Raw genomic sequence first — 26,760 nt, forward strand, 5'->3', positions numbered from 1 at the left:
GGTACGTTTAAGCTTCCCCTGAACTCAAAAGGCAGTGACAACCATCTGCTCCTCCTGCCTCATGAGTAGGAAAGGTGCCCTCTGCCTGGCACCAGCACAGGCTTTTGAAACCACTCCTCCAGGTGAACCAACCTGGGTGAAAATCAGGAGGGAGGAAAAAGAAAAAAGTGTCAAACTCCTTTTGCATCTGAGGACATGAGGCTGGGCTGAACAGCTCAGAGTGCTCAGGTACAGTTTGTGAGCCCATCCCGAAGCACCCAAGCGAGGAAGGTCAGCCCCTACGTGCCTGAGGGCCCGTAGGTGCTCAGTGCATTGTACAAAACTTGCCGGCACATGCTGAGGTGCAGGGCAGGCCCCCTGCAGCTCCTGGTTTTGTTGGCACGACAAGAAATATGGCTCCTGTTCACCTGGGCCTGTGTAGGCTTTGGCCCAGGGGCCGCAGCTTGCAAGCGCACGTACCTCAGACCTGCTGAGGGCAACTTCCATTGTTACCTTCTATGAGCTGGGGAAGCCCAGGGAGAGGGGGATTTGCACCGTGCAGATGTTCCCTCTAGTGACCTCATTATTTTCTTTTAGTTACTGAAACGTGTACAAAGTGATAGCACTGGTTTTAAAATTGCCTTGAAACTTATTTTCTTGAAATATATAGCAGAAAGTGTCTTCAGCCGAACGGTGAGAATGCCTCCAGAAGGTGCTGCGGACACGCTGGGGGAAGACCACATGGCCAACAGTTTGTTCTGGAGGGCCCTGGGGCAGGAGGGTTTATAGCCCTCACGCCTTGGCTCCAAGCTAGTTTCTGACCTACGATTCAAACGTTTCATCAGAGTATTTCTCTTAGATCTGTTATCTCTAGCAAATAAAACTTAGAGATGAGATAATCACCTCCCAGTGATTAAGCAACAGACCGGAGTGATACCCTGGTTAATGATTATCCAAGATCTTTGGATCATGGCTAAAATTTAAACCCTGGGGGAGCGCAGGAGTTTGAGAGGACAGTGCTGGTAGCCACTGATGGGTCTGCCTCAGGCCTGGAATCCAGCCTCTTGAGGCATCTGACTACCCCTCTCGTGTCAGGGATGTGGTATCTGGAAGCAGCTGTGGAACACAGGATGGTTGTGGATGCTGAGCTGCTGGGAGTAGCTCGGTGGCAGTGACGTGGCACTGGGCAGCAGGAGAGCACGGGCTGCAGCAGTGCCCTGGTCTGGGTACCAGGGCAGGGCTGCAATAGCCTTCCCTGGGTGACCACCAGCCTGGCTGGTTGCCTTTGCCGCCTTCTCCTGGGCCCCACACTGGTCAACATGGTGCCTTCCTTACTTCCCTTGATTTCTTCCCGACATGAAAAACTCCTAATGTAAGGCAGATTTTTTTTTTTTTAATCTGCAAGCATTACCAATAACTCCTTTCATTCTTTCTTGAAAATAAAACTAGAAGCAGAGCTTCCAAGTAGAAAGAATTATGTACTTACAGCATCAGCTTATAGATGGAGGCAAATCACGTCTCCCAGATGATACATTGCACCTGGTGTAACTCACATCTGACAACACAGCTAGTGCTGGCAGGGAGAGACTTGCTCTGTGCACAGGGGCGCTCACCATTTTGCCATTTATCATCCTGTGATACATCTAAAACTTCTGTCCTGTAGCCAGCAAGCTTGACTTTTGCAACAGCAGGAAGGACAAAGCCTCTCACACTCCTTTTGAATCAGGGCCCCAGAGAGATACTGTCAAAATAATAGATCTGTTAAGGAAAAGCTTCTTTGTCATCCATCCTGCCTTTGATTTGTTACTGTAAGCAAGATGTGGGAGAGCTAAAATACAGATCTATACAAGTATGTAATTTTCCATAGTCCTAGTAACTTGGACAGGGGCAATTCCTCCTCCCTATGCTCTGGCTCACTGGAGTAAAATACTTTTTCCTAACACAACCAAACCAAACCATACCCATTCAGAGTTCTGTGTGAGGTTTTTCAGGCATCTCTTAAAACAAACAAGAAAATTAGACTTAGTGTCAGATGGGTACAAGTGTGGTTGCCCCCTAAATGCCCCAAATACCCTTTTCCAGGTTAAATACCACCCTAATGGGTGGTGCTAGTGGAATTATTAGTTGAGCTTACTGCACTTTGGGTAAATGGCTGTCGGCTGGGGCAGATGAAGCCCAAACTACAGCAGGTAAACAGCTGGAGCAGGTCTCAAGGACGTGTCCTTAACAAGGGGTGGAGGATCGCTCTCACACCCCTGTTCTTTGAATTAATGAGCATTTAAATATTTGATACCATGTGAAACAAGTCTAAGCAGAGTGACCTTGTACCATCCTTGAAGTGTTAGGATGCTCTTATCAAAGAAAGGGAAGATAGGATGGAACTGAACACAGGTCTTCTCTCACATGAAAATTTCCCTTACAACTTGAATAGAGGCAACCACCATTATAAACTCTCCTAAATTTTCTGTCTCACTCTACTCATTTTACTTCATGAGGTCAGTTCAAAATAATTGTGAGACACTCAGTATCAAATTTTTTTTGAAACACACAGTTAGAAAAAAAAAATCTTAGCTGCCTTTAAATCCTCACCCATTCCTGTTGTGTTCTCCTCCTTTCAAATCCAAGAAAATTCCTGCAAATTTGTATAAAATTAAAAGAAAATGTAAGTACCTTGCACCTGTTGAGCATACCATAGTATTATGAGCTGGGAAAACAACCACAGTAAAATTGGACTGGTAACTTAATCCAAGTCAGTATAGAAGCATAGTTAGCTGTTCAAGGAGTAAGGAAGTCTTTTAAAGGAGATATTTAAGCAAATGTTAAATTCCTGAGCATTCAAGGCCCCCACTAACCCACTTATAAGAGATATTTCGGTGTATAATTTACCAACGATCTCACCATTTTATTGTGATCCCCTTCCTACAAATTCCACTGGTGACTTCCAGTGCAATGTGGCATCTCACTCTACTGGTTTTGGCTGGGATAGAGATAATTTTCTTCAGAGTAGCTCCTATGGTGCTACATTTTGGATTTGTGACCAAAACAATGTTGATAACACAGGGATGCGTTAGTTATTCCTGAACAGTGCTTGCACAGTGTCAAGGCATTTTCTGCTTCTCACATTGTCCTGCCAGCAATTAGGCTGGAGGTAAGCAAGAAGCTGGGAGGAGACACAGCCGGGACACTGTACCCACAGGGCAAAACCCAAAAGGAAGGGCAGAAGATGGTGCTGTCCCAGAGTGTCTTTACTTATTTTTCAGATATCCTATTTAAGTTTTTCACTGAGAAGGGGTATTCTGCCCTATGACAAAACAAAAAGAATACTTTTGAAGAACATCAATGGAACAGAAACATTCTTGATGTGATCTGGTGCAAGGAGCAATAAAATAATTTTAGATAGGAAGCTCCAGAGCAGTGAGGTTCTGCTATAAACATGATTTTAGGCTCCCAAAAGGTGATTTATTGCATCAGCTGAAGTTTGGGATTAGCAGAAAAAGACAATGTGACACAATACGTGATGGCGAGGAAGAAGGAGAGAAGCTGTTATTTTTGAAGTTGTTTCTGGAAGAGAATGTGCTGAACATACCGCTCAGTCTGAGTTTACAAAATTGTCTGCTGTGTGTTAGAGAGAAATAATCTGTGAGGAATGTTTGCTGCACTGGAAGGAATTTGTACCACAAATAAATTAGCAGTGAGTGCCACCAGGGTTCATTTCAGAGAGCGCCTCCTCTGCAAAGCCCTGCCCCTCAGATAACCCCTCTTTGTTTCTCTCCCCCATCTACCTTTTCCTGCTGTGCTCCATAGCCAGATTAAGGGATCGACAGGAATCGAAATACTTCACTGTGCCGCCTACTCGTCCGGAGCAGACTCGGTGCTTTTTTTCTTTAGAGGAGTTGGAGTTTGACAGTGTCTGACCTATCTGAGTGCATTGTTTGTTTGCGGAGCATTAGGAAAGAAATCCAGGCTTTCAAAGGGAAGGGAAGTCTGCCTTCAGCAGTTTTTTTTTTTTTCTTTATTTACCTTGGTGACAGAATGATTTTTCAGTTTTTTTATGGCTGCCTCTATCTGCCACAACAGATAAGCTTCTGAAGCACCGTGACAGAGGAACGGCAGGCTTTTTCCCCGCTGCCGTTGAAAAGAGATTTGGTTTAGCATCTTTATTACCAACCGATGACCAGCTGCTTCCCTAGGGGCACCGAGGGTGGAAACGCATTTCTTGAGGGAGAACCATTAAACCTTCCCTTCGGTGCAGGAGAGCCTGGCGCTCGCTCCCCGCCTGCCGCTCGCCTCGGGAGAAAAAAAAAAAAAACAAAACCCCCCAAACAAACAAACAATTTTTCCCGAAGTTGGTGAAAAAACCCCAGGGGCGGAGGTGGAGGCGCGCGGGTGCCTGCGGCCACCAGGGGGCAGCCTGCGATCGCGCGTGCCCGCTGCCTCCCCGCGCGTCAACCTCCCCCCGTGGCGTTTGCGGGGGGCTCGGCCGGGCCCGCTCACACGGCGGCACCCGAAAACGGGTCTGACCGACGCCTCTGCCGGGGACGGGCAGCGGAGCCTTCAGAGCCAGCAGTGCCTCGCCACAGCCAGCGAGGCCTTTTCAGAAATCTGAAAGATTTGGAGTTCGGTTAGAAAAAAAATCTTTATGGGCATTAAAATGTAACCAGCTGTGCTCAGTAAAGCCCGCGGGGATAAAGAACGAGGTCCTGGACTGCAATACAGCCTCTGTTTTCTAGTCTTTCATGTAGGTTAACCAATTCCTTCCGAAGAATAATGATTTCCCAGCTTTGCCATCGATCTCTTAAATGAGATGTTCTCTGGCAACATACCAACTCTTTCCTGTTCTGAAAGGACAAACCCCTTAGGAAGCACTTACAGCATTTTTCTTTCAGTATTTTTGACACTTTTTGTAATGAAAAGAAAAACAATACTCAACCTGATTAATAGAACTGCAGCTAACAAACGGCGCCCGGGGGAGCAGTTAGTTTCCTAATTGGTCTTATCATCAAATAATGCTGCAGCAAAGCCTCTAGCAGCACCTCTCCATCCTCCTTTCCTTCACGCTTCTTCCTCTCAACTTTACATGGTTTTGACCTGAGGCAGCTCTACGAGTGGTCTGGGCTTATACAGGTGATCAGTCAAGTTACAGGGGACAAAAAAAAAAAAAGACATCCCAGTTCACTGTGTGATAGTTTCTGCCTGACTGCCACCCTAACTCAAAGGGAACAACTGATCAGTGACACCTTTAGAAAAGAGACCTATTATGGATATAGGGGTTTTTTTAACAGCAAAAATTAAGATGGGATCAGAGAAAAAAATAACACAAAGCAGTACAGGAGGTTCCCTCCCTCAGAAAGCTAACAGTCTTGTTATGTGTTATGCAACACAGTACGTTTTTCACCCCTTTTCTCTCTCTTTGCTTTGTAGGTTTTCCACAGAAAGCTGCTTTTCTTTTATCAGCTTCTTTCTTTCATGGCTCATCCTTTCCATCCCACTATACTGGAAGAGTTGTAAGAGGAGACTAGACTTGACCTAGGGTCAAGACTAGACCCTGTTTGCCATGAGGGCACTATTACATTTGCTTCTTCAGGGTTCGCTTGGTATTTCCTCAGCGTCTAGGTAGGGGCACCACGAGAGAGCCCAGCAATGCCTTTTCCTTCTGAGCAGGGCTCAGCCTGGGATGAGAGGCAAGTGTAATTCTAATGGGAGTTGCTATGTTAATCACAGCAGTAATATAGGAAAATGTATGTAATTACAAGGTCAGGGACAAATTAGTCACCCTGTCATAACTGGATATACTGACAAATAGTGGGTCTGCTGTGGTCCTAGTTGTTTAGTTTTCATGGGTGCAAGGAATTTAGTTTTTGACAACTCTGGTCAAAGATGGAGTTTAGACTGCAGATGACTAGTCACGAAGACAGTAGGATGTCTGTAGGAGTGAAAAGAGAATGCTCTCTATTTTTGAAGGGTATTTTTCCTCCTTCCAAAATGACTTCATGCCCTACCTGATCTTAGGCAAAACCTTTTTTTTCCAAAAGCAGACTGCTCACAGGGACAGCAGTCAAAAGCAGAGGCTGTGTGTATCACTGCTCAGTACACGCTGGTCCCTCTGCCTGCTCACTTTTCTGCTTTCCACCATCTCCACATTGCAAGGTCTCCCAGGCCCCTGCTTCTGGAGAGGTCCCTGGGCACTGCCATGGTGAAGTTGAAGCTATCTGTTGCAGACTGAAATCCCAAAAACTTGTGTCTCAGAGCTGAAGATCCAAATGGACTCAGATGGGAAGGAAAGAAAGGGAGCGACCTGCTGCCCTCATCCAGGGTGCTGTGCCAAAAGTGCTGCAAGGGCAGCAAACACCTCCTGCAGCTTGCTGCTAAGGATGAAGAGAAATCAAAACCAATTCTTTTCTTTGAGTCTGAAGACGACCCATAACATACACGGGAAAAATCTGTTCCGGGGTAGGAACTGCAAAGTGAATGTTTGCCTTGCGTTTGATCAGATGAATTAGCACATCCCACTAAGAGGAGTCACCATTTTTGGACTCACTACTCTAGTCACCAGCTACCCTGGTGTGGCTGCTGAGCTGAAACCGATCTCAGCAAACAGTGTCCTGTCTGAAAATAGCACAGATACCTCCAAAGACAAATTACATGGAAAGCTAAGGCAGAGTGGGGTGACAGGAGAATTACACAAGCTCTTTAGAAAAAAGAACAGTGCATATTCATTCCTCCTAAAATTTGGCAGCTCTGCCCTTCTTTCTGTCTCCTCTTCCTCACACGGTTCTTGTCAGTGCAGCTTTCCAACTTAAAATGATCTAAATTGTTTTTCTACATGAGAAGGCCTTTGCTCCTCATGCTTCTGTGGATGCATGTGCTGTGCACGACCATCCCCTCCTCCCAGCTGACAAATTACATCTCCTTCCCAGACCCCCTTTCTGTCTGCATCCCCAACACCAGCCAGCTCTGCTGTTTCCTGATTTTTCCCTTTTGCCCTTTTCACTGGTTCCCTCTCAAACCCCACTCTAAGAAATTTCTGCCAGAGGTTCACTGTTAACATTTAGCAATTACCTTGGCCACTCAGGCTTGTTTCTTCCTCCACTTTCTGAAGCTGCTTGACCGCTTTTGCTTGAGAGAGTGGAACTGCGTCAGCTGGGAAAAAGAGAAAAAGAAACGGGGAATTTCCTGACGAAGGAAGCAAATGGGTAACCTCTGAAAGACCTGAACTCTCTAAACCGTTTCATACGCTCTTTCCTGCTGTCTCCCAAAATAAAAAATTCAGAAGGACTAGGGTAGGACTTTAGTTTCTGAGACCCCCCACTAAGAGCGGGGACCCTTGGGGTACCCTAGTAGGCAGAGCTACTCTGGGGTGCAGGTGCTGAGCATGGAAAGGAAGGGCCAGTTGTTCAGGATCCTGACCAGCCCCTAAGGATAACAGATCTATGGAAGGGTGAGGGTGGGGTAGGAGCACAGCAGCTAAAAATCATTTCTTAAATAAGTAACTGAAATGTATAATTACACAAGAGCACTGAATAGAGGTTTCTGTTAATCTATGATCCGATAATCTTCTTTTGTTGCCACTTAGCAACAGAATTACAAACTGAGGGTGGAAAGGTGACTTAAAATTCCTCTCTTTGCTGAGCAGAGAGGAGAAAAGGTCCCTCTCTGGGCAGGCACAACAGGTTTTCCAGGTACTGGCTATATTGTGCCTTTCAGCACTGTTATGCAGACACCTGCATTTCAAGTTGCCCAAAGTCCAGCTCAGCTGGGCAAATAAAATTGTTTATAAGAATTAGCAAACTTTACTCACAGAAACACAGGATTAATCAAAACAAATATATCCATGGACTGCATTAAGATCATATGTCATAAGCAGGAGGAAAGTGGAAGGAGGGACCGGTGGGCCAAAACTGCTGCACTGGAAATTACTCTTAATTGGTGGATAAAAACAACAGTCATCACGTCTTTTTGGGGATCCATGGTGTCACAGAGATGCTCAGAGAGTGGTGCAGGAGGGTGTTATCCTACTGCAACAATCCCTACCCAGAGCCACTGGCCTTCATCATCCCATCTTTGAGAGACTCTGCACCTGACAGAGTGCCAGCCTACCTCAGCCCTCTCCTAGGATCAGCTATTTTCATGAACATCACAAGAAGTGCTAGATTTAGGGACCTACCACCACGCTCTTTACATCTCAGCCTCTTTTTTCCATCTCCTTCTTACCTTTTTTTCCTTCCTCTTCTTCTTACCTTTTTTTCTTCTCCTGTGCTTTTTAACTAAAGAGTCTGGAGCAGCCAGACAAGCCATCATCGTTAGCAACATTGCTATGAACCTGGGGGCAGAGAGGCAGTTAAAAGACATGCTATAAGCTGCTTGACAGTTGGTCTCAGCCGCATCTTGGATTAGGTGGTAAGATTTCGTGCCCTGCTTGTCATTCAGCAGATTCTTGCCCGTAGTCCAGCTCGGATGTCTTTTTCTTTGCCTGTGTCGTGATCCCGAGACAAGACTCCAGTGACGACAGCTTCCTTCCACCCTGAGCAATTTGTTCCCCATACGGTGGAAGGGATGGGCTCCCATCCCAGCGGTGCTGCCGAGCAGCAGAGGAGAGAGGGGAGGTATTCCAGCCAAAGGGCAACAGACACAAGGGTGCTGTTAAAATGAAAGTTTAATTTAATATTTACATTTTAAAAGGATTAACTTTGCTTTGCCGGGTTTGTTTATCTTCAGCCAAGGACATGGCTTTTTTTTTTTAATTATTTTTACAGTAACGTTTTGCTCTGAAACTGAGCAGCCAAGACCTGCCTATGCCAGACCTGTGAACCCTGTTTAAGTCACTTCATACCACGACATGACTCTGCTCCAGGTTGATGGAGCTGTTTATTCCCAGTCCAAACCAACCGCGGTGGCATGGGTCTGGCCAAGGGGGCTGCAGAGCTCCATGACCGCAGGGTGCCCTGCCACGGGCCATGGGGCAGGGTCCCCTCGGGAAGGAGCTGACAGGCAGGCGAATGGGAAGGGCAGAACAGGGCACTCTGCTACCTCTCCTCTACTTTTTTGGGTGATTGGGTGAAAGGAACAGCCAGAGGAGTTCCGGCTTTCAAAAGAGCCCAGGGGGTGGTTTCTAAAATCAATTACACCTGTGTTGGAAAATGTTGCTAGAATACCTATGGACCTCTGCAGGAAATAAACCCACCATCCACAAGGCGGCTGCATGTATGCAGCATGCAGTTGTGCATGACACTTCAGGCAGAGCAGGGGAAAGTCTCATAAGCCACGTATAGCTCAGTGCTTTCATGCACTGAGTTTTTCCCAACTTCTGCATGCCAACCATGGGTTTAAAAAAAAAAAAAGACAAATTGCTCAACAGAAAGGAGCGGGACTAGCAATTACACACTTTTCCTGCTATTTACAGCCTTCCTCAGATAATGGCACAAAGAAGGAGCAAAATTAGTACATGTTCCTCTTTTTATGCGACTCTTTGTACTTTGCGGAGGAACTTCAATAGACTCATCAAGCTGATACTAATAAAAGATCTACTGTTCTGTCTATAGTCAAATATTCCCCTCATAATAGTCGTGGGCTGGAGTTATCTGCTGGTTTTGCCCATCTCAGGCTAAGCTTCTTTCATCATTTTTCAAAGACTAAAGCACCTCGTTGCTGAGTATCATCTTTAAAGAAAAAGCTAAAATTCACTTTTTCCCTGTCATCAGGAGCCCAATAGCTAATGTCAAGCTCATGGGCAATCATGAGTAAAAAGTAGTTGTCAATAGTGTAGACAAGTCTAACACAGAGGACAGAGGGAATCTTTTAAATTGCATAAGGGAAAGCAGAATAAAGAAAATAATGCAGAGTGCATAAGTCTTTTGTCCTCTGTTGGGGGAGAATGCTAATTAGCAAGGGTGGATAAGGATTTCGATCTGACATTTCAAAGCATTTTGAAGGATCCAAGTGATCCTAAGGACTTGTGCATTTGGCCGCAGTTGAGAGGTCGTTAACGCAGTATGTGAACATAAAGCATGGTAACTGTTCTGCGAGGTATGGATAATCTGCTAGCCTCGGTGTCTTTTCTGGCCTACATGAAAGGGGATTAAAATTCCTTTGAAACACACTTAGGGGGGAAAATCAAGAGATGAAGGGGATTAAACGAATTTAGTTTCCAGTGGCTGGAATGAGTCTGGTTTCCAGTGGCTCCAATATTATGGGCTATGATGCAGTTTCATGGGATGCTGTGCACTGCATCTTGTAGCAGCGAAGGGACCATAATGCTGCCCTGCAAATAGGGAAGACACTACCTGGCAGATGCCTTTGGGCAGGAGGCCTCCTGCTGACCCCAGATCAGCTCTGCACAAGCGCTGGGGCGATGAGGAGCAGGAGTGGTCCCTGAGCTCTGGTCTGGGAACGGCTGTTAGAAGGGCCAGTACAACAATCACAGTTCATACTATAAGGACTCCAGGTTTTCTTGGATTACTTTAGTCAAGCAACACTGAACACCTCAGAGATTTGAAAAACCCAAACTCAGCTCCTGGAGGAAAAAATGTCCCGAAAGGTAAAAGACAACTAGGCATGTTTTACTGGTACCTTCTACAGCATATGTGTTACAGAATTTATATATTTTAGAGCCAGGCAAGGAGAAGCATTCAGACTAATTGCATGAATGTGTAAGACCTGTGGGCTTATACTGAGGTTAAGTCATTGGTATATAGCATTCAGTGGACAAACATCCAGCATCAAGGGATCCTTTGGACAGCACTGCTACTAGCTTGAATTGCTGTGAGCAAGGAAAATGAGCCTTCATAGGAAGTTGCTTGAGACCTCTACATCCCATGACAGTGAGCAGTGGGAATAATTCCCCAACAGCTCCATGCTCATCCAGCACTGTGGATCACTCCACTTGCATGGTGGTTTTTTACACAACATTTAAAATCACTATGTGGACTCCAGGTATGTAAAACAAGCTGTTGGAGTCAGGAACTCAACCTTCCTACCTCTGACTTGAGTATGGGCATGCATCTTTTTTCCTAACTATAGCAGAGATCTGACTGGCTGCTGTAAGCCAGTTACTATATGACCCCCTGGACTTTACATACTGCATGGCATATAGACAGTCTGCTCAATAAAGTAATTGCTGTTCTGCTTGAGTTTGTCCTAAACACACACCAGGCCTCTGCTTCATTATTGTTATTGATAAAGCACCCCTGGATGCAGCGCAAGTCCTGAACAGTTCTGTGACTGAACAGTTTCTCAGCAATGGTATGTGGTGGGCCCATATACTATGCAGACCAAGGAAGAGAAGCTATATACGCCCCAGGAAGAACATACACAGACACAGGGCAGGGATAAAATGCATACCCCAACTGCAAAAAGCAGATTTTATAACAGCTGTCATTGTAGATCTAGAACAGTGGTACAACGGCCATACATACAGCTAAGTTGTAGCCTCAGATGATATATTTTTAATTTTTGTTCTACAAGAGGTATTCTGAACCTGGTTCAGAGATAGTGAGCAAAGAAACTGCTATTTTTATCCTCAGCAAGTGTTGCACTGAACTATTCACAAGCTTTCACTCTATAAACCTTACCATGTACCTGTTACATGATTAGAATTCAGTATCCCAGCTTGGTGGCAGTAGGTAAGGAGGGTTATAACCACAGAGGCTTAATCAGGGAGAAGTATACACATGTTGCCTTTGTTCATCTATTTAAAGCAGCAATCTGTGGTTGCAATTATGTAAGGCAGACAGCACTTTATACAGAATGCGTACTGGAGAGTTTGTGTATTTACATATATGAAAACATACACAGGCTAGATTTTCCCTTACAATACACCAAATCATGACTGCCAGTTAATCTCCTGTTGACTCATGTAGCACACAGCATTTCAAAGTGTACAAATGATTTTAGCCCCATGTAGTAGAAAACTAGCTTGATTTATTGGTAATGTGGTGAGCAGCACTAGGAATCTCAGAGCTACTCATATCTTTTACAGCATGCCTTCACCTTGCGTATAGAGTTAGCTTTCACATCTACTACAGGTATAACCAGCAACAGCTTTTGGCTCAGGTAAGCTAGTCTAAGAGCAGTGGCTGGTCTGCAACAGCTATTAACTCTTTTCTTCTGCTTATGCATCACACTGTTTGCTGGTTCCACAGCACAGAACTCTCTAGCCCTTCTTCAACAGTTGTTCTCCTTGAAATGTTGTAGTATACTTTATTCTTGTTCTTAAAAGTTGAGGAAGAGCAAAAAGACAAAAAAAGGAAATCCAGATGTTATTACTGCATTGTACATAGGGCTCATAATCTGCCCTGTTCCTGCCCTTTTGAGATACGTTTTTCTTTCTACCCCTCAAAAAATACAGTTGTTTCCTCTCAGATCCATTTTCATGCGGTACATGTTTTTTTTTTGCCAGACCAGTGACACTGGTAAATGTACTTGGAAGCTGATGCAAAAGTTCAGTGAACGCCGTGGTAGATACAGGAACACTGTCTATGAGATAAAATGATTAGTACAGCATTTCCTCAGAGCTTTTGGCAGGAAGCAGGCACCAGTTCAATTAATAAAAAGAAAGGCATAGATGTGTGACTGTCACTGTAACGTGGTAGCTTCCCACTCAACATCATGCCCAGTGGATTTGACTTCAGGGCAGATGGGGATCTTGTTCCAAGGTGGGGCAGATCCGCAGAGAGGGATATAGGGCTGGGCAGCCCAGGACACATGACAGAGTGTAAAGGCGCTCACGGGCACTCCAGCGACAGTTCACATCCAAGCTGCATCCAATGAGTCAGTGTGGTGATCTGCATATATTGATCCCCACTAAAGAAAGAATTGAGTAACTTAAATGACATTATAGGATGATTAGCCATTAACCAATGGCTAATTTGGCCCTGTGCAAATTTGAAGAAGCTTTTGACTACCCAGGTGGCCCTGAATGCTGGAAAAACAGGCATTTCCACACACCTATTTGTATTCAGGTACCAGAATGAAGTGCCTTAGACTCAGCATTTTACAATCTTGAACAGCAAGATGCTGAGCAAAGTACATAGCTGCAATAGCTTTAGCAAATATATCTATATAACCTAAGAAAAGATTGTAATTTAACCCTACAGAATCTTTTAATCGTCATAATAGCTAGGGGAAGATTTTCATTGTCATGTCTGATCTAATTATTAATTTGACAACTGCAGTCCACTGAGAATAAATGGAGAATTTATGGAGATCCCCTTAGAAAATGTCATATACTCCCAAAAGAGCCTAGCCAAGACCCTATGAAAATATGGCCTCTGTTAATTTTTTTTGGTATCATCAGAAACATTTGCATCATGTTGTAGATTTACTGTGTACCTCTTACTGTAAGAAGGGGACAGAAAATACATTTATAACAAAAAAAATTTATAACCTAAACCATTTAATAATTTTGCTAGCAAAGCAAATGACCTTTAAAAACATTGATCTCATGGCAAGTTCCAAGCATCTTTCAGCAACAGGAAAGGTTAAGGCATCAGGGCTGGCACAAGGTTATTCAGTTAGCTTTGTGTATAAATTGATCTGGAATTTTTTTTGTAATCACTTGTCTAGACTGATAGATTAGTATGTAGACATGAATACATATTATAGTTGAAGAACAGAAGTTTGTTTTAGAAGGATCTCAGGGAGTATAGGGGTAGCTAGTGAAGGAGTACCTTGTAGTCGTCAGTGGCCAGTGACCTTGGAGCTTAAACACTTCAGAGCAAAAGCCTGCTGAGATTAGCAGGTGCCAGGTGAATTCATGCATTACAATTGCCCCAAAGCAACAATCATCTATTTAGATGTTTCTTTTTTTGGACTTTGGGCTATGTCCCAGGACGCTCCTTGGACATAACCTTGAAATTATCAAACACTGTGATTTTATACCTGAAGCCCAACCCAACCCATCTGTCTTCTAAATTGTTTGTTAACAGTTTACACTTCCTCATTTTCAAATTAACTGAACTTCATATAGGATACAAGATAAGGATGATTTTCTTATTTTCGGTTCAAGATGGGTAGTGTTTCCTTACATCCCATTAAAATAGCCAGTGTTAGTCCTACGAACAAAGAAATCTGAGAATGATCATTGAAACTCTAAATACAGACATACTCATAGAAAATCAAAATGGGCAGCAGGCTGACAAACGTGCACACACCAGACATGCCTGAAATGCCACTATTTTTTAATGCAATTCTTTACAAATTAAAATTCAAGCTCAGACATGAACCTCCCTGAAGCACATTTTTTAATTAGAAAAGTGTTATCCCTGGCTTTGCAGAGAGGGAAAACATTACGTAATTAGCAAATAGTGAAATCAACAGAAAATCTCTCACCGGCTTCAGCAGTTACTGCATTGAGCACTCGCTGATGTGCCAGAGCTCTGCCACAGCAACTCAGTGGTAGACACCTGGAGTAAAACTCAAAGAGTTCTTCACTCTACTTCAGAAAATTCAGGCAAACTTCTTCGAGAGGTGAATCTCAGGTCTTTTCCTGTAAGTCCCTATGGAATGTTACTCCAGAAAAGTGAAAGAAGGTGTCACATTCAGGTCTCTGTACTGTAGAAAGGATTTTTTTCAGACCTCAGGAATTCATTAATTCTTTGGAAAGTGATAGGGAAAACTATCCAGACTACTGAATGGCTTACCATCTATCAGCGCCTTTCACTCCAATGTCACAGGAGAAGCTTGTAGGTTTTTATGGTCAAAGTCAGATATTCCAGCCTGTCTGAGCATTTTGTCATGTAGAAGCAGTTGGCTTTCTAAATAAAATCATAGAATCATAGAATCATTTTTGTTGGAAAGGACCTTTAAGATCATTGAGTCCAAAAGTTAACCTAACACTGCCAAGTCCACCATTAAACCATGTCCCTAAGCACCGCATCTACACGTCTTTTAAATACCTCCAGGGATGGTGACTCCACCACTTCCCTGGGCAGCCTGTTCTGATGATTGATATCCCTTTTGGCGAAGAAATTTTTCCTGATATCCAATCTAAACCTCTCCTGGCGCAACTTGAGGCCATTTCCTCTCATCCTATCGCTTGTTACTTGGGAGAAGAGACTAACGCCTCCCTTGCTACAACCTCCTTTTAGATAGTTGTAGAGAGCAAGAAGGTTTACCCTCAGCCTCCTTTTCTTCAGACTAAACAACCCCAGTTCCCCCAGCCGCTCCTCATAGGACATACCCTCTAGACCCTTCACCAGCTTTGTTTCCCTTCTCTGGACTCACTCCAGCACCTCGATGTCTTTCTTGCAGTGAGGGGCCCAGAACTGGACACAGTATTCGAGGTGCGGCCTCACCAGTGCCGAGTACAGGGGGACGATCCCTTCCCTAGTCCTGCTGGCCACACTATTTCTGATACAAGCCAGGATGCTGTTGGCCTTCTTGGCCACCTGGGCACACTGCTGGCTCATATTCAGCCAGCTGTCCAACAATACCCCCAGGTCCCCCAAATCAAATAGAAGTGAATGGAGCAAAGAATAGGGAGTTTATCTATGTAAAATGAGCATTAAGTGTGTGAGACTACATGGAAGAGAGAGAAAAATAATGTAGCACAGTTGGAAAAATCCTTGACGTAAACAAGAGTATTAGCGGGACGTGTTTGTTCTTGACCTGAACATTGTAATGCTTCCAAGCATGGAACATGCTTTCATTAAAAATAGGCATTAATTCTGATTCTTCAGTGATGAACTTCAACTGATTTGGAATTCAGATAAGCCTTAAAGCATTTACATATTTGAGGATTATCTAAATTTTTCCATAACTGGAGGTCTCATACTTCCTGGCTTCCATAAGGCTGAGGTTACTGTGCACACCAGGGGCTCTTTGTGTTCTCTTCTCTGGCCCCCTAATCACCTTGTATGCTGGGCCATCACACCTTCTTTTGGGTTTTGTGTGTCTCCTAGCCCCCAAATAGCCTTGTGCTATCTCTGTATTAGCTATGTAACTCTACTGTTTCTTCCATACCAGAATTCCTAAATATCTCTTTCTGAGGAGTTTTCAGTGACGGTTTACTCTTTTCTTACAGAAGGGCTTTTATGCTATTGCTTTGTGCTAAGGCTCTATGTTCCACCGTTTTCCTTGTGGCATGTATGCTGCTAGCAGTCTCTGTGAGCTGCCATTTCCTGCCCTTCATGGCAGCTTCCCTACTCCTTCAGAAGGCCTAGAGTTTCCCAGCCCCACTTACTCCTCAGTGCTCAGCCCCTTGTTATTTCATGTTCCCATATTTTTTCATCTGGGATGTTATTCAGTTTATAAGCTTCAGACTCCCATTGCACAGAAAAGGTTTAACAACAATAGACAAACAACAGTCAATCAGCACTTGTTGGATGCTCAGCAGTTACCCATCCCCTTTCTCTTTTTCCCTCCTCCAATCACATGTTTTGATTCTCCACCAAGGGAGAATCATTCTTCTCAGCCAGCTATTCCAAATTCCTGAGCCCTCCCATACATTTCATGGAAAGCGTTAGCATATTGTGCTAATAGGTTGAGGCTGACAATGCAAGGAGGAAGATCTACTTAGCATTGGTTTCACTAGGCTATAGTAATTTTAAATTATGTTCACATGGAATTTTAGTAAATTCTGTATAAATTCTAGACACTCCATGGCCTTCCAGGTCAGAGAAATAATAAAGACTTTTTTTTTTTTTAACCTTCTCACAGAGTCCACTTGTATCTTAGAACTTACAGAAATAATCTAGTTATCTGCAAAATGTGTGAATGGAGATTCACAAACACACAAAGTCTAGCTTCCCTTCGGAATGGTGCCCCTGCTAACAGTCAAAGGATCCTTATCTAGGCAATGTATGGGATGGCGAGAGTTGAAAAAAACAGCAAATGAAGGACAAGGAAAAAAATTCATGTTTGGGGTTAGAATTTTCCATGCTCCTTATTCACTTTAAAAATCATCTGCCAAAAGGTCAATGTTATAAAAGAGGAAAGTAAAATAGATAATATGGACAGCTTAAATGTACTATCCCTGTAGACCTGATTTTTCGGAAACTGCTACCTTGCAGGAAAACCTAGGAAAAATAATTTTTATTGAAGTCATTCTCCCATAGGAGAGCAATTTCAAATGCAGGCAGGTGCCAATATCATTAGCTCCTTGTCATTATTTCCTTGCTGAACAGCTGATAGCAAATGACAGGACAGTCGACTTGCACTAGAATACAGGTAATTTCTCTTCCTGACATAAAAAGCTTTGCTGCTTCAGAGAAATATTTACAAACAATGAGAGAAAAATAATGCAGTAAAGTGTCAAGGCACAGATCTAAGAGCAGTATTTACCTTTCAGAGATCTGAATACAAGCCACAAGCACTAGATTGCAGCATGATTTGTTACTGCTGGGCACCTTGCATTGACTTTTACGTGCATACAAAGTGAGTATAGAATGCTACGTATGTATCAGCCTGCTTTGCTCTAAGTACAAAGGGCACTTTGATCCCAGTGCAGGAGATTACTGTAATACAGATTTTTTTCAAAAAACAGCTTTGCCTGAAGAGAACTACATAAAGCAGCCTGAAGGCATGAAAGCCACTGGAGAGTATCACCCATGACTTCTCTCTAAGACTTTCATCATAATCCTATTCAAGTTAAGAGGCAAAATTGCTTTTTGTTAGAATACTCTGAAACCAGTAAAATCTAAGTGTGCCAGCTCCTGAGAACAGAAGTGTAGACTCAGAGTTCTTTAGAATGTGGGGAGAAAGAAATGCCGAACTGGGCTGTTTCTTTGTTTCTCAACTTGCACAGGGTACAGTATGGGCAATTTTTATGTGATGCAGCTGGAGAAACCCAGCTACACCATGCCTACTCCCCCAGTTGACATCTTCTCCCAACTTAAGTTGGGTCTGAGTTCACCCCTGAAAAGCCTCTTACCTAAATGTACATTTCAGAGCATAACAATAACATTTCCAGCATAATAAGAGCCTGGCAACTAGAACGTTAGCTAGATGTTAACATAAGCTACCAGTCTATGCTAATTGCCTTGGCTCCTTCTGGGGTACATGGAGCAAGAAAGGACTCATTTCACTTTTCTGAGACCTTTATCTTCCCAAGGGGACAGATCTCTCCAGGTCTCTTGCCAGTGACTAAGATGAAAACTCAATGTCTACCTGAAGATTAGGCAAGATGAATCCTTAGGAACTTCTGGTGAGAGGCAGATGTCGTCAGATCCTATCTAAACCAAGTTTCAAAAAGAAACATTGCTCCTTTTCAACAAGCAGGGGAACTGCTTGGGAATCTGTCTGCCAGCAAGTACCATTGGCAGTGCTTGAGCCAGACAATGAACAAACTCCATCACTCACGTACTGAGTCTGCATCTGTATGTGGGAACTGGTCTTCAGGAAGCACTAAATACATTGAGAAGAAACATGGAGCAGGCCCAGAGAAAGCATTGGTGCATTATCGTGCACAACCTGAGGGCAAAGTAAAGAAGATCTCCTAGAACTGGTTGGATTTCTGGGCAAACAAAGGTCATTTGCATTATTTTGTGAAGGGCTTTCTACGAGTCTAATCTCCCCAGGCAAGGGTCATGTTTGTGTCCGTTACTTATTCTCTTTGCTCTAGTGATCCTGCAGTCCTTCCATTGACTGCAATGGCGGTGCTATTCATGCACTGATTCTAGGATTGGACTGTTTACTAAGCAAATAATCAGAATCAGCAGATTTGGAGTCATATGGGCACCCAATAAGCAGCCTGTTTTGTTATGGGATCGGCTATAAAATCCCAAATCCCCTCAGCTCCTAGCTGCTGGCACCAAGGCTCACTAACAGCAAACAGAATGGCCTTTCACTCTGTGCTCTTTGTTTTCTTAGCTGGACTGGTATTTTTCTCTGAAGCTGCACCACTGGTGAGTCTCTTTTTATTCAAACTCAATCATTACAAGAATGATAATCTAGATTTTCTAGATGACTAGCATCCTCCTCATCCATGAAATTCTGTAACCATTAGGCTTTGCTGGAGTGTTATTTTACTGCCATAGTTTAAGTAGTTTCTTCAGAATTCTTAAAACTGCTTTTTTTTTTGCCATTTACCCATCTATTTTAGGATATTATGAAAGGGTCAGGGATCTAGGAGGTGTGACCTTTTATTTCTGTCTGTTTCTGTCAGCTTGTGACTCATATCCTGTATCTTCAATATAGAGGTAGCCTTACATTCTTCACCAAACAAGTGCTTCTCTAAAGTACTAAAAAAATTTTGAAGTATGACTAAGGATTCCTCATAGTATAATAAAGCTTAAGAAACAAATATTCTTTCAGCCCTAGGGATATCATAGGTATTTCTTTTTTGGTTTCCTAGGCTAACATACTCTGCCTGCACTTACAATAATTTACTATTTTCTTATTCGTGACCTCATTAAAAAGGTATACTTTTTAACATTTCTCAGGGCCGTATGCAACTCTAAATATTTATCAAGCAATCTGTTTGTGTGTGTGTGTGTGGAATAAAGTTATCAGTATAAAGCTCTAAGATACTCTGCTTTAAGAAATAGATGTTTGCGAACTAGCTTTGAATACCATTTGGCCAGGAACTTGCTTTTAAGTTAACGTTAATTCTGCAGTAAGAATCCATCTTTTCTTTGAAAGAAGGTTTTTGCAGGGCTGGTGAACAGCTCCTATACAACCTCTCCTGCTTTCCCCAAGGTCTCCCACGGCTCTGTTGATTCCAAATGCCCTCTCATGGTGAAAGTGCTGGATGCAGTCAGAGGAAGCCCTGCAGCTAACGTAGCTGTTAAAGTCTTTAAAAAGGCTGCAGATGGAAGCTGGCAGGACTTTGCTACTGGGTAAGTTATGTGGTCTTACAGAGCCATTTTCAAGGTGCCTAAGGCAAACAATTGAAAAATAAAGGGAACAGAGCTCTGATCAAAAAAGAGGTATGGTTTCTAGCACGTGTCACACTATCACTGTTAAGAGCATGTGAATTCTGGTCTAAACCCCATCAGATTCAAGTGGAACGTATCATCCATGACTGAAATACATGCTAATTGCAAAAATACGTTGAGATGCTCATATTATCTTTGTACAGGAACAGGTTTAATAATTATTTTTTTTCCTAGCTTCAGTACTATCTTTCCTTTCTATAAAAAGAAAAAAAAATTACTTACCAGAGTTTTGTAGGTAATCCAGACTAACCTACTCTCTTCATATGCAATGGATATAGAGCTTTATTTGCAGCAGTCACATACAAAAATCCTCTCTGTAAGCTTTGTCTGCACACATGCAAATAATAAGCGCATTAGTCAGCTTTTCCTGTGGAACAAATATGCTGGTTGGAAGACACTCCTTGACCAGGAACTTTTAAAGAGTCCCACTGAACACAACACAGAAGCACGATCTCAGCAATTGTTTGTGGTCATTTCTATAGATTTGCACGTCTTTTGCTAGAGTGACAGCTTAATACTTACAAAGCATCCTCAGAACATCACTGAGGGGCAGGCAATAATACTATTATCTTCAGTCTGTGAGAAAAGTACAGGTTACAGAAGAATACAGTTTACTAAAATTCAAATAGGTGAGGTATTCAGGCATTTAAATTTCATTGTTACAGTTCACTGAATCAGATTTTTAAATAAGTCAAGAGAAATCTCTAGTAACAGCAGGATGTTCAAGCACAGAATGACAAGCACAAGCATGGACAGGAGCCACCAGAGCACCCAACTGTCTTTTACTGGATTTTTATAGCATGATTTACATAAAAGCTGCACAAAGAACAGAAGACTACAAGGAGAAAGATACCGTTCCATCTGAAGCTTTTTTTTTAATAAAACTCAAAACAAAAAATAGTTTTCCCCATTGAAAAGGAACAAGAAAGGCTAGGAGATTGAAGGAGAAACAAACACCTCCACTCCCAAATGCTGAGTGCTAATCTAGAAACAAATCGGAATGGATTGATATACTTTAACAAACAGAAAAACCCCATTAAAAAATTACATAATGTTTTCAAGGGAAGCAGAGACAAGGATAATGTCCTGTCCTTAATGCGTATTTCTGCCAGTATTAGGAAACTCCAATTATTTCAAAGTTTCATCAAGTGCTCTTGAACATGTAATATAAAATAGAATTTACAGAAGAACAAGGTAAATGTAACATCAGTGTTAAATGCCCTCACTTTTTGGGCATAACATTTTCTTGTTCAGTTTGCAATGCTGCTCTCAACAAGGCCAAGGAGATAAATCCCGCAGTTATTCTTAGCCAAGCGCTGTTGACACTTTAGGTCAGTACAACCCTGAGAAAATAAATAACTTGTTCTTAAACATGAGAAGATTAACCTTAGGCAAGTGAGAAGTATTCTGCTCGGGGAAGACAAGGGAGGAACATTAAACCACCATTTTTATTGCAGCTAAAGATTTTTACCTTTCCCTTGACTTGCATCTTAACCAAAGATGCTTTCAGCAATACCATTGACTTTAGCTGATGACACTTGTTTGAACTGTTTTTTCACACGTGGTTGCAATTTTTTTCGTTTGGGAAAACCAGAGTTTCTCTGTGTTAAACCAGATGAAAATCTGAATGCAATCAAGGAACTCAATCTGTAACCACTCCTGTCAGGTTAATAATATTTTTAAGTTACAGTACCTAGCAGATGCATATGGAAAAGCTACGTTTTGTACAAATGTCTATAAAAGTTATTTTTGTACCTTTTTGTTTGTTACTACTTTGCTAACGCATTTTAGGAAATTAAGCAAATGTACCTCGCAACTATTGAACTTGCAGTAATAGTATTTAAAAGGCAGGGAGGAAGTTAGCATAGCAACAGCTGATATTAAGAGGCTTATTTCAAAATTAGTCTAGCCAAAACCATGCAAGAAGAGATAACTCGAGCTGAGATGCGCTCTGAGGAAGACTTTAGGACACAGAGACCTGGGAAGCATGTGATTTGGGTTCTTTACCAGCTCCTCCCATGACTAGCTTTGACCTTCTCACTCCTCACGTGTTTTTGGAAATCTAGGTCTTATCATGTAGTTCAACAGTTGCATTCACCAAACATAGTCCTCATATGACCTAGGTTGTAAATAATACAAAAAAAAACCAACCAACTAATCAACTAACCAAACAAATAAAAAAAGACTGCAGCATATTTGAAGTGGTTCCCCCTACTCTCTTTTTTTTAAAAACATCTCCAAAATAAAAATTAATGTTCCTGAGATATTTCCTCCGCAGTCTGCATCTGAGGGCAGAGTTTATCGCAGTGCAGTATGTGTCCCAAGAGTTCATAAATGTCATTGCACAAACAGCATAGATTTAACCTGGTCACAATATACAACTAAGGTCCAGACAGCAAAAAAGAGGATCAGGATTGCAGTCTGGGCTGGAGCCATAGTAACTTAACCAGTGGTTTGCAAGTTTTTTGCTGGAAAAGCACAGCTTTTTTAACTTAACTGTCCATTTACAGCAGATGCTAGCAGTCCACATCCTATCAAGAATAAGCAACCCTACTATATTTATTCCCCCACTCATACAGAAATACAAGTGCTGTTCAGAAGGAATCACTTGTAGCATTTTGCTACCAGGGCCGAATGCAGGGCATCCTCTGCCTTGTCCTAATCTCATCCAGGCTCTGAATTGCACACTGTCCTGGTGGCTGTCAATGCGGCTGTAATGTTGAAGGGTTTGCTTGTGAGACCACTTGCATTGAATGACTACCACTTAATAACTAAAATTAAGCAAGTGCCATTAACTCCTGGTTGTGGGCAAGTCTTCAAGTGAACTCTTGTTTCCAGTTTCCCAACTGTTACGGATGGTTAACATCTGCAACTCTGGATCTGCAACTCTGGATCAGCATCCATTAGGGAAAGCACCATTCAAGCTGCATCCACACTTTTCTTGAACTAAAACTTATTTGTTTACCTGAACAAAGATTTTGAGGCAGACACCATTTTTCCTTTTAATTGGTTTGTGTCTAGACTATCCAACTTGTAAGCAGATGTATGTAAATTGCTAACTTGTACTCTGAACACTTCTGCAGGATCTCAGCAATTCTCTTTCACAGTTTCAAGGACACTTGCCAATGAATTCTTCATCCTTCTACCTATTGCCTTTTATTAAGGCAACACAGGTAAAGCCAGGAAGTACTAATTAAACCAAAAGAAAACATATGTGTACACTTCACAAATTGCCTGTGATCCATGATTCAAATAGTGCTTGGATTCTCTGCAGGTTTGGTCTACAGGTGGATAAAGGTGATTTCAGTTGTATTGGACCAGTGAGACTTTTGTCAGTCTTCAAAGTGCTAAACTTGAAATATAAGAAAACCTGGAAATTAGCATGGGATTTTCAGTCCTGTTACTTCTTAATTTAAGCAAAAGCTCTGTAATTCAGACTTTTTTCATTCACCACCATTAACCAAAGATGACAAATAAGACGAAGGAGAAGGCACCAGCTGGGAAAGAAAAGCTGCAATAGCACATCTGATTCTGTCTCTGATAAGCAGCATGTCACTGCATTCTCCCCTCCCTCTCTTCCTCCTCAGGCTTTCATGTTTTCTGCCTAGATAGCTACTCTGTGCCATAAGACAGGAAAGTTCCACTAGTTTTTCAAGACAAGGCTTTCTTCATTTTTCCTTCAACTACGTCATGTGGTTATGAAGGGCTATAAATATCAAATAAATACTTTCAGCAGAAAAAAAATAAAAACTGGTAGAAAAAAACCAGAAATGAAATAAAATAAAATAAAAGAGGGAAAAGAGATAAATGGGGTTTAGACGCTAAGTATATTTAAACAACTGTCATACAAAGCTTGCTCCTTTTCAAACAAATAGGGTGCAATGCCAGCTATATTTCCTTCTTGTTTCTGGACTTCATTCACCCACAGTTTCTTGTTACGAGCTGAGCGTATAATCTCTCTGAGCTGGAAATTCCTATCGCTCATTTATATGGTACCCAGTGGAAGAGGCCCCTGCTCTTTGACCAAGGCATTGTAATTCAAATTAATAAAATCTTGTGATGCTAAATTGCTTTTCCAAGAGACTACCACTCAGGGTCACATAAAACCACAGCAGTGTATAGGAGCAAAACATATAGCCTCAGTGCTAATAACTACAGAATAAAATAATTTTCCACTAAAATCTCTCTTCTCTCTTTAATTATAATTTGAGATTTGGCATCTTGCCTTTCATAATTACAATCCTTTTCCTAAATCACTAACATTTGGTTCCAGAGGGCACTTGGTACAAGTTAAACATGATATTAAAAGAGGGGCCTTAACTATAATCCCTCCTGTAGCAACAGAAATGACCAAAAAAAAAGCCAGCCAGCTTTGATTTGTGGTGTATACAGATCAGCTGGTAGCAAGAACAGGCTCTGCAATGTGGAAACATACGCTACATAGAAGGAGGGAATTATTTCAGATTATTAGAAACCATTCAATGTAGAATTTGGCTGTGCAGCACCTCTGCTATTTAATATTCCACATGGACTGCTTCTGTTTAGCATCTAAATAACAGTATAAAATATTTATGTAGATATTTTACCATTACAGGAAAACCACAGAGTATGGGGAGATCCATGAGCTCACAACAGAAGAACAGTTTGTAGAAGGAGTATACAGGGTTGAGTTTGACACCAGCTCTTACTGGAAGGGACTTGGTCTTTCTCCATTCCATGAATATGCTGATGTAAGTATTTGCAAATACACCTAATAACCTATATACTGTGCAGTGCCATCAACTGGAAAGAACAACTATGGTCCTTTAATAGTGAAGGAGGAGCATCATTCAATGAAGTGGTTCACTGCCACATAACATTGGGCATATGAAGGCAGTATATAGCCAGCTAAGTCAAAGGAAGTAGCCAACTTCCCTGCAAATACTGACACAGCTCTTCCAAAGTGGAGCTGTGCCCATTCACCCATTCAGACCAGCAGGGGTCTTTGTTCAGAGAGCTACGTTATTCAAAAGTACAGAGTGTTTAAAAAACAAACAAAACAAACAAGGAAAAAAAAAGACTGCTTTTATTGTTGCTGAAGGAATATAGAGATTTGAAAATCCTAATTTTATAGCAAATAAGATCTTCTTTAATCAGAGGTATTTCCCCCATATCGGTCACCTGAAAATCCCTGAATTCTAGTATGCCCTGTAATTACAGGAAAAAAACAATTCTTTCTGATTGCCTTTTTTTTTTAAAAAAAAAATGATGCTCAGTACTGAAATATGCAACAGAAAAAATAAAAGCATAAAAATATAAAGAAATAACCATAGTAGGAAAGGAAAAGTTGGCTGTTTCATCAATACTCAAATTTTTATAAGCAGGCCAGCAATATAATCAGGTCTTGTGCCTCCCTTATCTTCCAGCCCTACACTGATTTATTGTGTGCTCTATTCTATTACGTTTACTTAGCACTTCCAAAAAATGGTTTAAATTATTCAGGCTTAATCTGCCATTAAATTTAAGTTTCCCCAAATTAGGTAGTCTTGAATGGCCACAGGTTTCTTGTAGAACATTTTAAAATACTAGTTTATGAAGCTCTGTGGAAGACTAAAACAAATTACTAAGGCTCAGGTCCATAAAAGTCTGAGGTGTGGCTTGGGTCATTTAGGTCAAATAATCCTCAAAAATCTTTCCTAACCATTTGGATGTCTGAAAGTTGCTGGAGCCTATGGAAGGGCTTCAAATCAAAAGGTTCTTAAAAGCGCCTGTTTGAGGCTGTTCCAGCTAGGCTGTTTTGTTTCCTTTGATGTAATAGCCTACAGGTCAACAAATTAGCCTGGGAAGTGGGAAGAGTTCAATGACTGTCTGTGTACAAGGTAACTGAAGCCTACAGTCCTCATGTCCCAGCAGCTTAGACTTGGGGATGTCAGAGGGAACTCTCTAGTCCTGTTGTAGAAAGTACATCATGGTTCAGAAAATAGATCAAATATTAGGCTAAAGAGAGCCAAAGAAAGTGGGAGCTTAATCCAGATGCTGACCCTCTCCTGGGAATTGAGTGTCCCAAGTTCCAGGGACTGATTTGGAGAGCAGCAAATTTGAATTGTCTCAGGACAAGTGTCTCTCCTTGTTCTGGCAAGTCTAGCGACTCAGTTCTTAATGCAAGAACTGACCCATCACCAGCTGTGTTAAAAACAGGAGTGAGGCACTGAAGTACAGAAAGCAGCTTTGGGCTCCAACTGCCTACCTTGCTTGGACACCTCACACAGAGGCTGTATTTAAGTTCACTAGATGAGATTTCACCTCTCTGTCTTTCTCATTGGTCGTTTGAGATACCTCCCCCTCATCCTCCCATTCCACGTCACAAATAGTTTGCCTGACTCAGGTGCAGGTATCTCCACCTAGCTTCACCTCAGCTGAGGCTCTTTCTGCACCTCAGTCCAAATCTCACAAATTTCTCAGTCTTCAGCAAACATCACAAAGTAAGAGGGAGCATTATCCTTCAGAAGGGTAAAATCATTGACTGGACAGAACTGGCAAAGTATTCTGCAGAGGAAATGGAGTATGCTTCCTAATTCTTTACAAGGTAGTTTCGAACATATGTTGTTCATCGTAATCACAAGTTTTCTCTTTTCCAGGTGGTGTTCACTGCTAATGATTCCGGTCACCGCCACTATACCATTGCCATTCTCCTCAGTCCTTTCTCTTATTCAGCCACTGCTGTTGTCAGTCATCCCCAGGAATAAATATGTACTGTCATTACACAAACATCCTTCTCTGCTAGAACTATCGTAGGCTTTTAGGAGGAAGGGTTTTCCTACTGCTAATGCATAAATTTTTGCTACATTAGTTTTTTTTCCATTTTGTAACCTGGCAAACTTCAGACAAGTCAATAAAATGTTACTTCTTTAAAAGAGTTTTGATTCTATTG

General features: G+C 42.2%; 1 protein-coding gene across 1 annotated transcript; it reads left to right on the plus strand.

The window, feature by feature from the left end:
• The first annotated feature begins 17,299 nt into the window (after nucleotides 1-17,299).
• On the plus strand, nucleotides 17,300-26,746 carry LOC137661293 (transthyretin-like). The gene is given in 6 exon segments (XM_068396790.1): nucleotides 17,300-17,338; nucleotides 17,341-17,416; nucleotides 18,784-18,818; nucleotides 19,612-19,751; nucleotides 24,445-24,580; nucleotides 26,468-26,746. Coding segments are annotated over 6 exon segments (534 nt in total). The 3' UTR covers nucleotides 26,576-26,746.
• The last annotated feature ends 14 nt before the right edge of the window (nucleotides 26,747-26,760 follow it).

This window comes from Nyctibius grandis, chromosome 3 (assembly GCF_013368605.1).
Source record: "Nyctibius grandis isolate bNycGra1 chromosome 3, bNycGra1.pri, whole genome shotgun sequence".
Taxonomy (NCBI): domain Eukaryota; kingdom Metazoa; phylum Chordata; class Aves; order Nyctibiiformes; family Nyctibiidae; genus Nyctibius; species Nyctibius grandis.